We start from the raw sequence: 11,263 nt of genomic DNA on the forward strand, positions 1-11,263 counted from the left end.
ATGGCATTCCACAACCAGTGTCATCTCATGGTTTTTTTTTCCCGTCTTGCAGACCTATCACACTGATCAACTTCTGGCCTGTGGACCATGCGTAAGTACCTGTTCCGGTTCGTCATCTGCCATGATAGTAGATAAACTAGAACAGTGTTTCCCAACCTTTGTTGAGCTAAGGCACACATTTTCCTCAAGAAAACCACCAAATAAAAATGACACAAGATGTGGATGCACAGGTTTATTGCCATCTAGGAGACCATTTAATTGTTTTGCCCATCACTATACAAAGCTGGCATTAATAGATAAACAAAGATGACATTATTTGTAGTAAATAGATAATTTTCCGTAGATGACATGATGGCATTTAGCACCTTGATGAGCTAGCACTGTTCCAAAGAAATAACCTCCCGATGTGAATTTGTTCTTGTAAAAGGACATTTTCTAGATTTTTATCGAGTAAAATCTGAATTTTCCAAGGACAAAAAAACCCGCAAACTGATTACTGTCCTCTTGAGATGGCTCGCTCTTATTTACATGAGTCTCATGCCGACGCTGCCCTCCTGTGGGCTCATGAGGCATGCTGGTGCGTATGGATTAATGAGTCTCCCGGTTGCATTTCACAAAGCTCCTGTCTTTTCTGTTTTTATTATTCCGGCAGGCCTGGCACATCCCCTCAGCTCTCTCACGACGACACACACACTCGGATCGAGCACTACGCCAACCGGTAACACACACACACACAAAAACACGCATTCAGCACCCGCCGCCATGCGCTGCCCCTCGAGTCTCGCTCATAATGGCTTCTCCAGATAGCTCTCCCAGACCCGGGAACATTTTGATTGCAGTGATTTTGGAGAAATAATAAAGCACTGCACACTTCCTGCAAGGGGATGTGCCTCTTTCCCTCCCCCATCCCACCTGCGTAACCCACATGGGATCAGCTGGCCTGATTCTTTCCTGACGCAGTGCTTGTCCAAGTTTAGTCAATATAATTTCATTTAATGAATCTAAAAGTTAAGTACAAGCAGCTTTTAAAGAGCTTTACAGTAACCCTGCTATTCACTAGAGATGTGGACTGAGCCTTGCCGTGACTAGAGAAAATCTGCAAGTAATTGACGACCCACCTGAAAAGATTCAGAATTGCCTACTGATGCAGTATGGCAGAAAAGAACCATTTTTGTCAAAATGAAACTCCTCAACTCACTTAAACATAGTACCTGGGCACTATGATTCAAAGAGATGGTGGCAAAGCACAACAATAATGTGGTGTAAATGAAGCTCTGAAAATCACTGTAGCATAGTTACTTGGCACCATTATGCCACAGGATTGCGCCAAAAGTAATGCCTTTATTGCTCTGGAATAAAAACAAAAACAGTGAATAGGTTCCACACAAAAAAAAATCGGAGGATCGGGCTTTGTAATTTTATACTGTACATATTTCACTAACAGCCTTATTTTTTATCGCTGCTTGCAGATGCACCAAAATTAATTGGGTTCTTCTTTCACTCCACACACAAAGTGTCTGCATAGTCATGGTGGATGAGTTAGATCAGTGTTTCTGCATTCATTTTTAGCCAAATTGTCTAATTTCCTTCATGTAATGAATAAACTAGCTAGCTACCGAGAAATGTATCTAGCTTATCTAGCTAGATTTCTATATATTTCTACAATATTTCGCTTTATATCTATTTATCTATCTAGATACCTATCTCACTAGCTAGCTAAGTAGCTTGATAAGTGTCAAGCTGGATGTCTCGACAATTCAACATTTGTACCATTTATCCATTCGCTTTCACTTAATTTAATGTTTATCGAGAGAAATGGTACTTTCTGCCCAAAAATGCTGAAATCCTTTTTTGTTTTTTTGTGTCATTTAAGAGCGACACCTATATGATCAATATGTTACATGTGAGTCGCAGCTTTAGAAGCTGTGATCGAGCGGCCATTATCGAGCGATTCGAAGATGAAGAGTCACGACATCTTGGGAAGCTGTTTGCATCATGCAAGGGTGTCAGCATGGGCTCTTTAAAGCTTGGTCAATACACCAACTCAGAAAAATCCATTAATATTGTTGAGGTGCCACAAAGAGTCAAGTTTTCAGCCATCTAAAAAGACATTGGCGAGGGCCTGTGTAACATCCATTTCTGTTAAAACAGTGGCCTGCTCAGCAAAGTCACTAATCAGTGCGGACCTCCTGCTATTTGCTGGGTCGCAGCCACATGCCGCATGTTACAGCCCCAAGAAAGAGCTCTTGAAAGTACTGCTTGCACCCCCAGGCGAGCACCTGCTGTCTTCCGCCGTGGGGAAAACCATGCCAACTGTTAGCTACACAATTCGGCTGTACTTTCACCAATGCTTGCATGGAGGAGGGCAGCTAAAACTGTGAAAACACAACAACTTAGACCTGCCACAACATTTTGATCACATCTTGTAGAATCTAATGAGATCCAATGAAAGAGTTGTGTCAACAGTGTGTCATCATTGATTGTAGTTTGTAGTGTTGTAGAGCTGTTTTTAATATTTTGGTTGACAAAATAATAAAGCTTTCAGTATGGTGACAATCACTTTTTAGCTTTAGCGCCATACTGTATGTAATGTACAAATATTAGCAGGATCTTTGTGTTTTAAGAAACCAAAAGCAGAATTCATTTCAATTTTTTATCCTTTCAGACACTTTCCTATTCAGCATATGTTGCTGTTATGTTTTTTTTTCGGTCAATCATGGTTGTAAAGGGACACTTTAAAATATAATTTTAAGGTCATGTTTGCAACTGACTGCTCTGTTTCTTCCACAGGTTAGCAGAAATGGAGAACCGTAATGGCTCTTATCTGAATGACAGTATCTCACCCAATGAGAGCATGTGAGAAACACTTTCTGTTTGCTTCGTTCTTTATTTTTGTCATCACTCACCGATTGGCTGGCTCCGCTTCCTTCTTTGCACCCATTAGTTGTTTAGGAAATGGCCATCTTTGGTTTTGTATATTTTGCACGATTCAAATGCATGTGCATATTAGAATTATTTTTCTTTTATTATGTCACTTATTTATGTACATTTTAAGGTATGTGCAAGAATCATTGCACATGACACAAGTCATTATAATTTGCTTTATCTCAGCAGTGTTAGCATTTGTTTGTTTTAAGACATTTTTATAATATGCAGTAACTCTTAGATTGTGACATTTTTAAAATCTTTTATCAAACTTGTCTTTTTAGTACATTACTCTTCTCCATTTCCCTCTTTATTACCTATTAACAACTGATTCATCATTGTGTTCAATTTGAACTTTGTCCCATTCCTGCAACAAGCAAATGGGATTATGCAATTATTTTCCTCTGACAATATTTATTGAAATTGTTTTTCTTTTCTTTTTTTTAAAATTAGTATTTGCTGTACCTTTTAAATTAGTATTTGCTGTAGCCGGGATATTGGAAAAACTGTCCCAGTTCTCATCACTCTGTAGCCTGTATGTGTAGATGAATTGCTTTACAATCCTCCAACTAGATTTTTGGTCCTCAGTACTTTTTTCTTTTCAGGGAAGCCCTGTTTGCTGCTTTTCCAAGCGCTTTATACTGCACGTTTGTTTGCAGTGATGACGAGCACATGTTGATCCAACACTACTGCCAGTCTCTGAACCAAGGCTCTCCCCTCAGCCAGCCCCGCAGCCCGGCCCAGATTCTCATCTCCATGGAAACAGAGGAGAAAGGAGAGCTGGAACGGGTCCTCAATGACCTGGAGCAGGAAAACAGGTCAGTGAAAGTCGCCTTTTGACCATTTTCTTTTTCAAAGCCTGTGTCTAACCCCTGCCAAACACCTCCCATATCTTGGAATCGTGCCTTGTCGTGTCAGTGTAGCTCAGTTCCACTCAGAGATTACATGGCCAGCTTACAAATGTTGTCATCGTGTGTGCCTCGGCTGCAGGAAGCTCCAGGCCGAATATGACCGTCTTAAGAAGGCGCATGACAGGAAGGGCCTGTCCCCACTACCGTCACCCCCAGAAATGCTGCCAGTGTCGCCGCAGCGCGCACGGGACGCCGAGCTCATTGCCGAGGCCAAACTGCTGCGGCAGCACAAGGGGCGCCTAGAAGCCCGGATGCAGATCCTCGAGGACCACAACAAACAGCTGGAGTCTCAACTGCACCGACTGAGGCAGCTCCTGGAGCAGGTTCATCATACTCACATGCGTCTACAAATCGACCGAGTAACAGCTCGTAACTCGGAAAAAAACTCGTTAAAGTACTAGTGTACTTTGTAGTGATAATTTTTCACACTCAGCTGTAGATTTAATGTGTTTTGCTGACAGACGGATTCCAAGGTGAACGGCACGGAACTGTCCTCCCCCTCCACCTCGTCTCAGCGCTCAGACTCCTCCCTGCCTCAGCTGCGCGTGGCTGCCAGCCAGACCACTGACACAATGGGTGGGAAGGCGCACACGCTCATGCTCACGCTTTAATCTATCCACTTGCAGCACGCTTCAGATACTGGCAGATATGCAAATGTCGACAAAATTGTTGGTGCCCCGTCCTCTGTCAGGGGTACAATGACATCAATCAAGGCATTGTGGAGCAAAATGTGCCACCCAGTGTCAGAGCTGCAGGTCATACCAACAGCAGGTCCGATGTCAGCAAAAAAAAACAAAAAAACGACTATCTGATCGGACTGGATCTAAAATCTCAGATTTGACCACTCTTATACAAGCAGTCCATATTTTGCTCCGCTCCAACACTTCTGTCCAGCAGAGCCCACTTGATCACTAGGAGTGGGCGACACTGGGGATTTTGGTATCGATGCGATACCAAGTAAATACAGGGCTAGTATCGGAGATACCGATACTTTTTACTTGAAATGTCATGATCATTAAATAGTTTTGTGATTTTTGCCTTGAGTTAGTTGATTCTGATTATGGTAAAACACAGCACAAAGATTGTAGGCAATAACAATGCTTTTTTTAATTAACTAACTACAACAACAGAAAAAAAATTAACAGTATAAAAATTAAATAATTCTTCTACTACCAGAATTGTTTCAGGAAAAAGTCACTTGTGCAAAATAACAAAAACGCAGCAATGTAACAAAAATATAAATATAACAATGTCAACATCACTGCAAAAAATACCTTACATTGCACGATATTGTGAAAAATAAAGTTAGTAGTGCAAATAAAGTGTAAACTACAATTAGCTCTCATTCTTAACCTTTGGCTCTCTGCTCACAAAGCCCTCCAAAGAAGAATCCCTTGAGGTGCCCTTTTGGCTCCGTTCCCATATTGACAACAGATTTATAGGTTTTTGTTCAGGAACAGTAACATGTTTACATTCTTCCCTTTCATTGCATTACTAACTGTCCCGCCTTAGAGAAAATCCTTTTTGCAGGTACAGATGTTGCCAATAGTCCCAGCTGTTTCTTTGCAATCTTGCTTAGATACCAAAAGTCACCTTGGTATCGATAGTATCGATATTTAGATCGATACGCCCGCCCCTAGTGATCACAACAACAGGTTGCTAAGGTGCTAACATAGTAGCAAGAAGTGAGAGTGAATGTTGCTTGCCTAAAGTTGTTTATTGACACTCCAGTTGAAGTTCACTGTAAAACTAAACTCACAAACAAAAGAATTTCACCTATTGATTGTTCACATACATGACAGGCTTCGTTTTTTCATTCTTCCTTATTTTGTTCACAAAAATCGCTAGCTCATAACGAACACACAGTGAATGAAAAACACCATTGAACTGGCGGCACTTATAGCTCTCAAAATAAGGAATGTTGGTACATAAACGCTGTATAGCCGCATGTAAAAAGGCACTAAAACAATACTCTCTGGCATATATTCTCCAAACTCTGAAAAACGGGTTATAAATAATATTCGATCGTTACTTTTTCTCCTTTATTTGTTACTGCAACTGTGTATCTCATTGGTTGTATCACGTGCACAGCAGGAACAACGATTATCAATAAAAGTAAACCCCAGTTGCATCAAGTTCAAAAGTGTATTGCCGCACATGTGGAGAAAGCAAAACATGTTCCCACCACTTGCTGCCAGTAAAAAAAAAAAATAATAATAATAATAATAACTGAATTGAACTTTTATTGTTATTTAGCCCTTTAAAAATATAATTTATATTTATTATTTATTGAATTGTTATGGTTTTCTAATGTATTTTTTATTTAATCTATTCAAATGTAGAATATGCTTATGTTTAAGTTAAGCAGTGGTTATGTTGTAATTTAAATATATATTTTTGTTATTGGGCAGTTAGAGCGCCTGCCTCACAGTTCTGAGGACAGGGGTTCAATCCCCAGCCCCACCTGTGTGGAGTTTGCATGTTCTCCCCGTGGCTGCGTGGGTTTTCTCCGGGTACTCCGGTTTCCTCCCACATCCCAAAAACATGCATGGTAGGTTAATTGACAACTCTGAATTGCCCGTAGGTGTGAATGTGAGTGCGAATGGTTGTTTGTTTGTATGTGCTCTGCAATTGGCTGGCAACTGGCTGGAGAAGCGGCTCAGAAAATGAATGGATGGATTTTTGTTACTGGTTTTATGGAAGTTATTCTTCAGCATTTCCCAATATAATTTGTATTTATTTTATTAATTTGTAGTACATTCTTATTTTAGTTATTTTAAAGTTACTTCATATAACCCATTGGTTAATAAATGGGTCAGTTTTTCTCATACCCACTGTTGCTGATTATTTTTTCTCAGTTTGAATAATATCTCTTCATCAAGCCTTTTATATGTATCATTCTTGCTGATATCGGATCAGAATGATATCGGTTTTGGCCAAAATTCAAGGTCTCGGGTAGGAAGTGAAAAAGTTGGATCGGGACTTCCCTCGTTGTGGGGGTTTCTTCAAAGGGTACCAACAACTTTGTCCATATGTGTAAATGGACAAGTCTGACTGTACAGATCACAGCTTGTACGTATCTTGAATGTTGTACAGCATTGGACTACCATGCAATTTTTACGAAATATTTTTTGTATGTACTATGCAACAGTTTTACGCCACTACTATCTTTGATGCTTTTATGATCTCTTTCTCAGCCATCATTGTTGACAGAATTTATAAACAGACGAGTGAAAATCGAATTTCCCTTGGGGATTAAAATAAGAAAGAAAATCGTAGGTCAAGCATTAACCCATTCTATTTTGGTGCAAATCTAGATAAAGGAATTGAATTCTCACCTGTGTCATCCTCCTGTTACTAATAGTTCTAGTATGTGTGATTTTATTGCCATTTGTAAAACAACAAATCGAAAGTTGCGATTTTTGTGTTGACTTTATGTAAACAAAAAAAGAGAATCGTGTATGCGGACTAGAGTTTGCATTGGTTGAATAGCTCACTGTGTGTGGACATGGCCTTAATGTAGCTCCTTGCTGTGCTAGGTGATGACGAGCTGTCCACCCTTTCCCAAGATGCATCTGGACTGGAGGAAGTGATGGAACAGCTCAACAACTCTTTCCCTCATGGCCAAGGTTTGAAGAAGTTGGCTTTTTGCTCAATTTCAGTGCTCAGTCCAGTCTTATAGCGCTTTCTCTTTGACTTCTTTCTTTCCTCTCTATGACTTATTCTGATATTTTCCTCCTCCCTATCTTCCTTTCTTTCTTTTCCCTGTGAGCCAGGAGGGAGAAGGGGACACCAATGAGAGGTCAGTGGTTCTACTCTCTTAACTGTCTTTCGTTGACTGGCTTTACACGACGTGGTTCAAGAGATACAGTCATGTTTTTTTGGGCAGGGCACAGTTTTCATACAGTATTGGTCATGGAGGCATAAAAAGGAAAAAAATTAAATCGGTATCCTCAGCTGATATGAATCCGATCTACCCTGTCTATTGGCGCATCATAAACCTACATTGATCAGTGACGTATGTGCATGTGTAAAACAGCAGTAAATCAAAACTGCAGTGAAAACATAAACCATTAATAGTCTAAATATGTTACATTAGAGGTGCATTGACCATTGAAAATGAAATATGACTCAATTGCAGCCACTGGAATAATGCAGAGGTTACCACCAGTTACACACTTCCAAAGCAACAAAAGAAAGGTTTCAGCAAATGGGATTTGAGACCACGGGGACCTCCATGTTGGGGTTTACAGAAAATACCTACTTTTTGGCTCGCACCACGCGCTGGAACACAATCTGGATGTTATCAGAGCCCTGCAACACAACTGGTTATGGTCCCACTACCCCAAAGGCCAAAGAAAACGAGCATAGGCATCTGAGGGAGGCCCTTACCCAGTGGTCACCCCAGCTAGTCATTTGTTATTTGTTTTTTGTTTGTTTTTTAAAGTGCATTTAATTCCAGAAGGGACAAGAACAAGGTGGATGAGGAGTAAAAGAGTGACAGACGCAGCAACATTGTCAGTCCTTACATATCAAGTCTATCTGAGAAATTCAGAAGGATTTTTAACCCATTTTTCCGGCATCTGGTGAAATGTTCAGGTCAATAGCACCTTTGGATAAAAATTTAGTGACGTGTTAAATACTTATTTCAGCCGCTATAAGCTTATCAGTCCATTTCAAACAAGAGAAATTACTTATTTGTACAAATGTTTAAAGTGTGCATAATGTTACAGTCACTAACATTATTTTTTTGAATTATTATCATCATTATTGCTCACTTTGTTTCAACGAGTGTGTTTTCCAACACTCTCACTTTGCAGGTCCAAGCATCGGAAGTTTGTTCCACATGGCTGACGATCTGGGCCGTGCTATGGAGTCCCTGGTCAACGTCATGACAGATGAGCCATGCGGCATCGAGGCCCCGCCCTTCTGACACTGCGCCCCCAAGCCCCATGCGCCCACCTCTTCCCATTTCTTAGTCAATAGAGCTGAATTGGACATAGACTTTACAAACAGAATATAAAACATCTATTTTTGTGAAGGATTGTGGTTCCAGCAATGATGAGTTAAAATTTTAAAAAAGTAGATTTCAGTAGTTTCTTAAACGTCCTGAAGTTGTTTTATTGCAGGATAAAAGGCTGGTTTTGTTTTTGTTTTTTTTTAACTTCTATGCAATTGTATTAAAAAATGATTTTGGGGAGGGGGGCAACAAAGAAAGATACAAATAAGTGTGTTTCGTGTGGTAATACAGTTTGTTTGCATCGCTTTGTAACCGGAAAATATAGCATTTCACACATTTCTATTAAAAAAAGAGAATGATTGTCATAATAAGGATGTTTACTATGAGGAAAATCTCTTTATATAACAACGTACAATACTGTTAAGGTAATGCAGGCATCCTGGAACTTTACAGTGCGTTGTGTGTATGTGTGTATTGGTGGCCCCAATGCAGTACAGTACTCACTTTTTTTTTTTGTCTCCATCCATCTTCTTTAGGCTTCTCCATGTTTAATATCCATATCCAATAACTGATTCAGTTATCCCAACACAGTTTTTGGAAAAAGGGAAAAGTCTATGTCATGGGGAATACATTAGATTGGAATTCAGTTTTCAAAACTCCATCCATTTTTGTTTTGGCTTTTGTTTTGAGTAAAGAGCTGGGATTTATCATGGCCGCCCAAAGATTAATTGCAATATAGCCTTGCTGAAAGTGTTTAGGCATTTTGAAGTCCTTTCCATTTGTCATGATGAGTTCATTTGTGTCATTGTGGAGTTCATTTGTGTCATTGTGTTTGCTGGGGGTTGTAAAAGAAAACATACAGGTTCTTACACTGGCACGGTGATGTTTGAATTTAATCATAGGTTGTTGGTTACCAACTGCACACTGGCTTTTTCGTTTTGCATTTCAATCTGTTTCTGTCTAAGTACTGTAAGATTGTTTTATTCCCCCCCCCCCCAACCCCCCATTTAGGCTGCTAACTTTAAAATGACTCCAATTTATTACAAGTTATTTAAGTTTCAAAAGCAAGCTCTACTTGGCCTCACATATCACATCAAGTATGGAGGTTATTGCTCTACTGTAGCCAACTCCTTCAATGGAGCTTGAAATGAGAATGTTTTGAATGCATTCACTGCATTTGTCTTTTCTGTCGAGACAATTTACGGCTCAACAGCAACTACTACTGTTATACCTGGGACATACCTAGTGATTATCTGTGCATTCATTTGAATAGTGTTTGTCTTTGTTTTCAAAGTGTGTTTTGTTTTGATGTTGTGGGGTTATTACTAAGCATGCATGGGTGGCTAAATGAAATCCATCAGTAACCGATGACAGAGTGATACACATACACTCTGCTGCATGACCCAGCATCATTTTTGTTTTGATCAAGACACTGAATTAGTTTCTCATTTCTAACATTTGTGTGTGTCGTTCTTGCAACACAGTACTTCACAGCATATCAGACGCCACCAAATATATGCCTTACTACTACTGTATTCTAAAAATGCTTTACTGTATATCAATAAAGCAGGCAGTTACGTTGATTTGACTTTTTCTTGTACTGGGTTCTACTTTTCTCTTTCACTCATCTTAAAATATACTTCAGGAAGTCATAAAATGCCGTTTTATTTTTGTGTCATTTCAATATTGCTGTTGAAAATGTAAGGTAGGTGTACTTGGATTATGAGGTTACAAATGGCTCGCAATGAACTGGTTTGCTCAGCGGTGTAAGAAGAAGAAGTCGTCGTCAGTTACCACTGTGCTGAAATGTTTTTCATTTGTTTGTTACATGTTTAGTGCCAAGAAATGCTTTTCATACAAATTAATTCACTCAATTGAACTGTTAAGACAATTGTAGTTGCTGCATCTCCTTGTTTTTCAGCTCTGGAGTTCTATCTTTGTGATATACAGTATGTCACTCAAGTGAATACATCCCTCACATATTTTTGTAAAGATTTTATATCATGTGACAACATTGAAGAATTAACACTGCTACGATGTAGTCCGTTTTTATAAGAGTGTTAATTTACAGTCCATCCATCCATTTTCTAGCGCTTATCCGAGGTCGGGTCGCGGGGGCAGTAGCTTTAGCAGAGACGCCCAGACTTCCCTCTCCCCAGCCACTTCATCCAGCTCTTCCGGGGGGATCCCGAGGCGTTCCCAGGCCAGCCGAGGGACGTAGTCTCTCCAGCGTGTCCTGGGTCGTCCCTGGGGTCTCCTCCCGGTGGGACGTGCCCGGAACACCTCACCAGGGAGATGAAGACATGGAAACGAAGGCCTCCTTCATTACTGTATTTTAATGTTGGTCATGATGGTGGTATTTGGGAGAGTTGAGATTTTTTTTGTGGGGGGCTGGTATTTGGTGTCAAAAGTTTTATAAGCACTGGTTTAGATTGTTTTGAAGGTACAATAAATTTGCAGTTATACA

At 40.0% G+C, this 11,263-nt stretch overlaps 1 protein-coding gene across 19 annotated transcripts in view; it reads left to right on the forward strand.

Moving 5' to 3' along the window:
- Positions 1 to 10,384, forward strand: part of dmd (dystrophin) — a 216,594-nt gene extending 206,210 nt beyond the window's left edge. For 8 of the 19 annotated variants that reach the window (XM_061785324.1, XM_061785354.1, XM_061785333.1 and 5 more), the window contains 8 exons: positions 53 to 91; positions 653 to 718; positions 2,791 to 2,856; positions 3,531 to 3,743; positions 3,916 to 4,159; positions 4,298 to 4,412; positions 7,376 to 7,465; positions 8,657 to 10,384. In XM_061785324.1, coding sequence (XP_061641308.1) covers positions 53 to 91; positions 653 to 718; positions 2,791 to 2,856; positions 3,531 to 3,743; positions 3,916 to 4,159; positions 4,298 to 4,412; positions 7,376 to 7,465; positions 8,657 to 8,769 — 946 coding nt within the window. In that variant the 3' untranslated portion in view covers positions 8,770 to 10,384. Of the gene's footprint in view, positions 1 to 52; positions 92 to 652; positions 719 to 2,790; positions 2,857 to 3,530; positions 3,744 to 3,915; positions 4,160 to 4,297; positions 4,413 to 7,375; positions 7,466 to 7,612; positions 7,639 to 8,656 lie in introns of all 19 variants that reach the window. The other 11 variants (XM_061785369.1, XM_061785398.1, XM_061785485.1 and 8 more) reach the window with 6 other exon arrangements.
- The last annotated feature ends 879 nt before the right edge of the window (positions 10,385 to 11,263 follow it).

The sequence above is a fragment of the Phyllopteryx taeniolatus genome, chromosome 1 (genome assembly GCF_024500385.1).
Source record: "Phyllopteryx taeniolatus isolate TA_2022b chromosome 1, UOR_Ptae_1.2, whole genome shotgun sequence".
Lineage (NCBI taxonomy): Eukaryota > Metazoa > Chordata > Actinopteri > Syngnathiformes > Syngnathidae > Phyllopteryx > Phyllopteryx taeniolatus.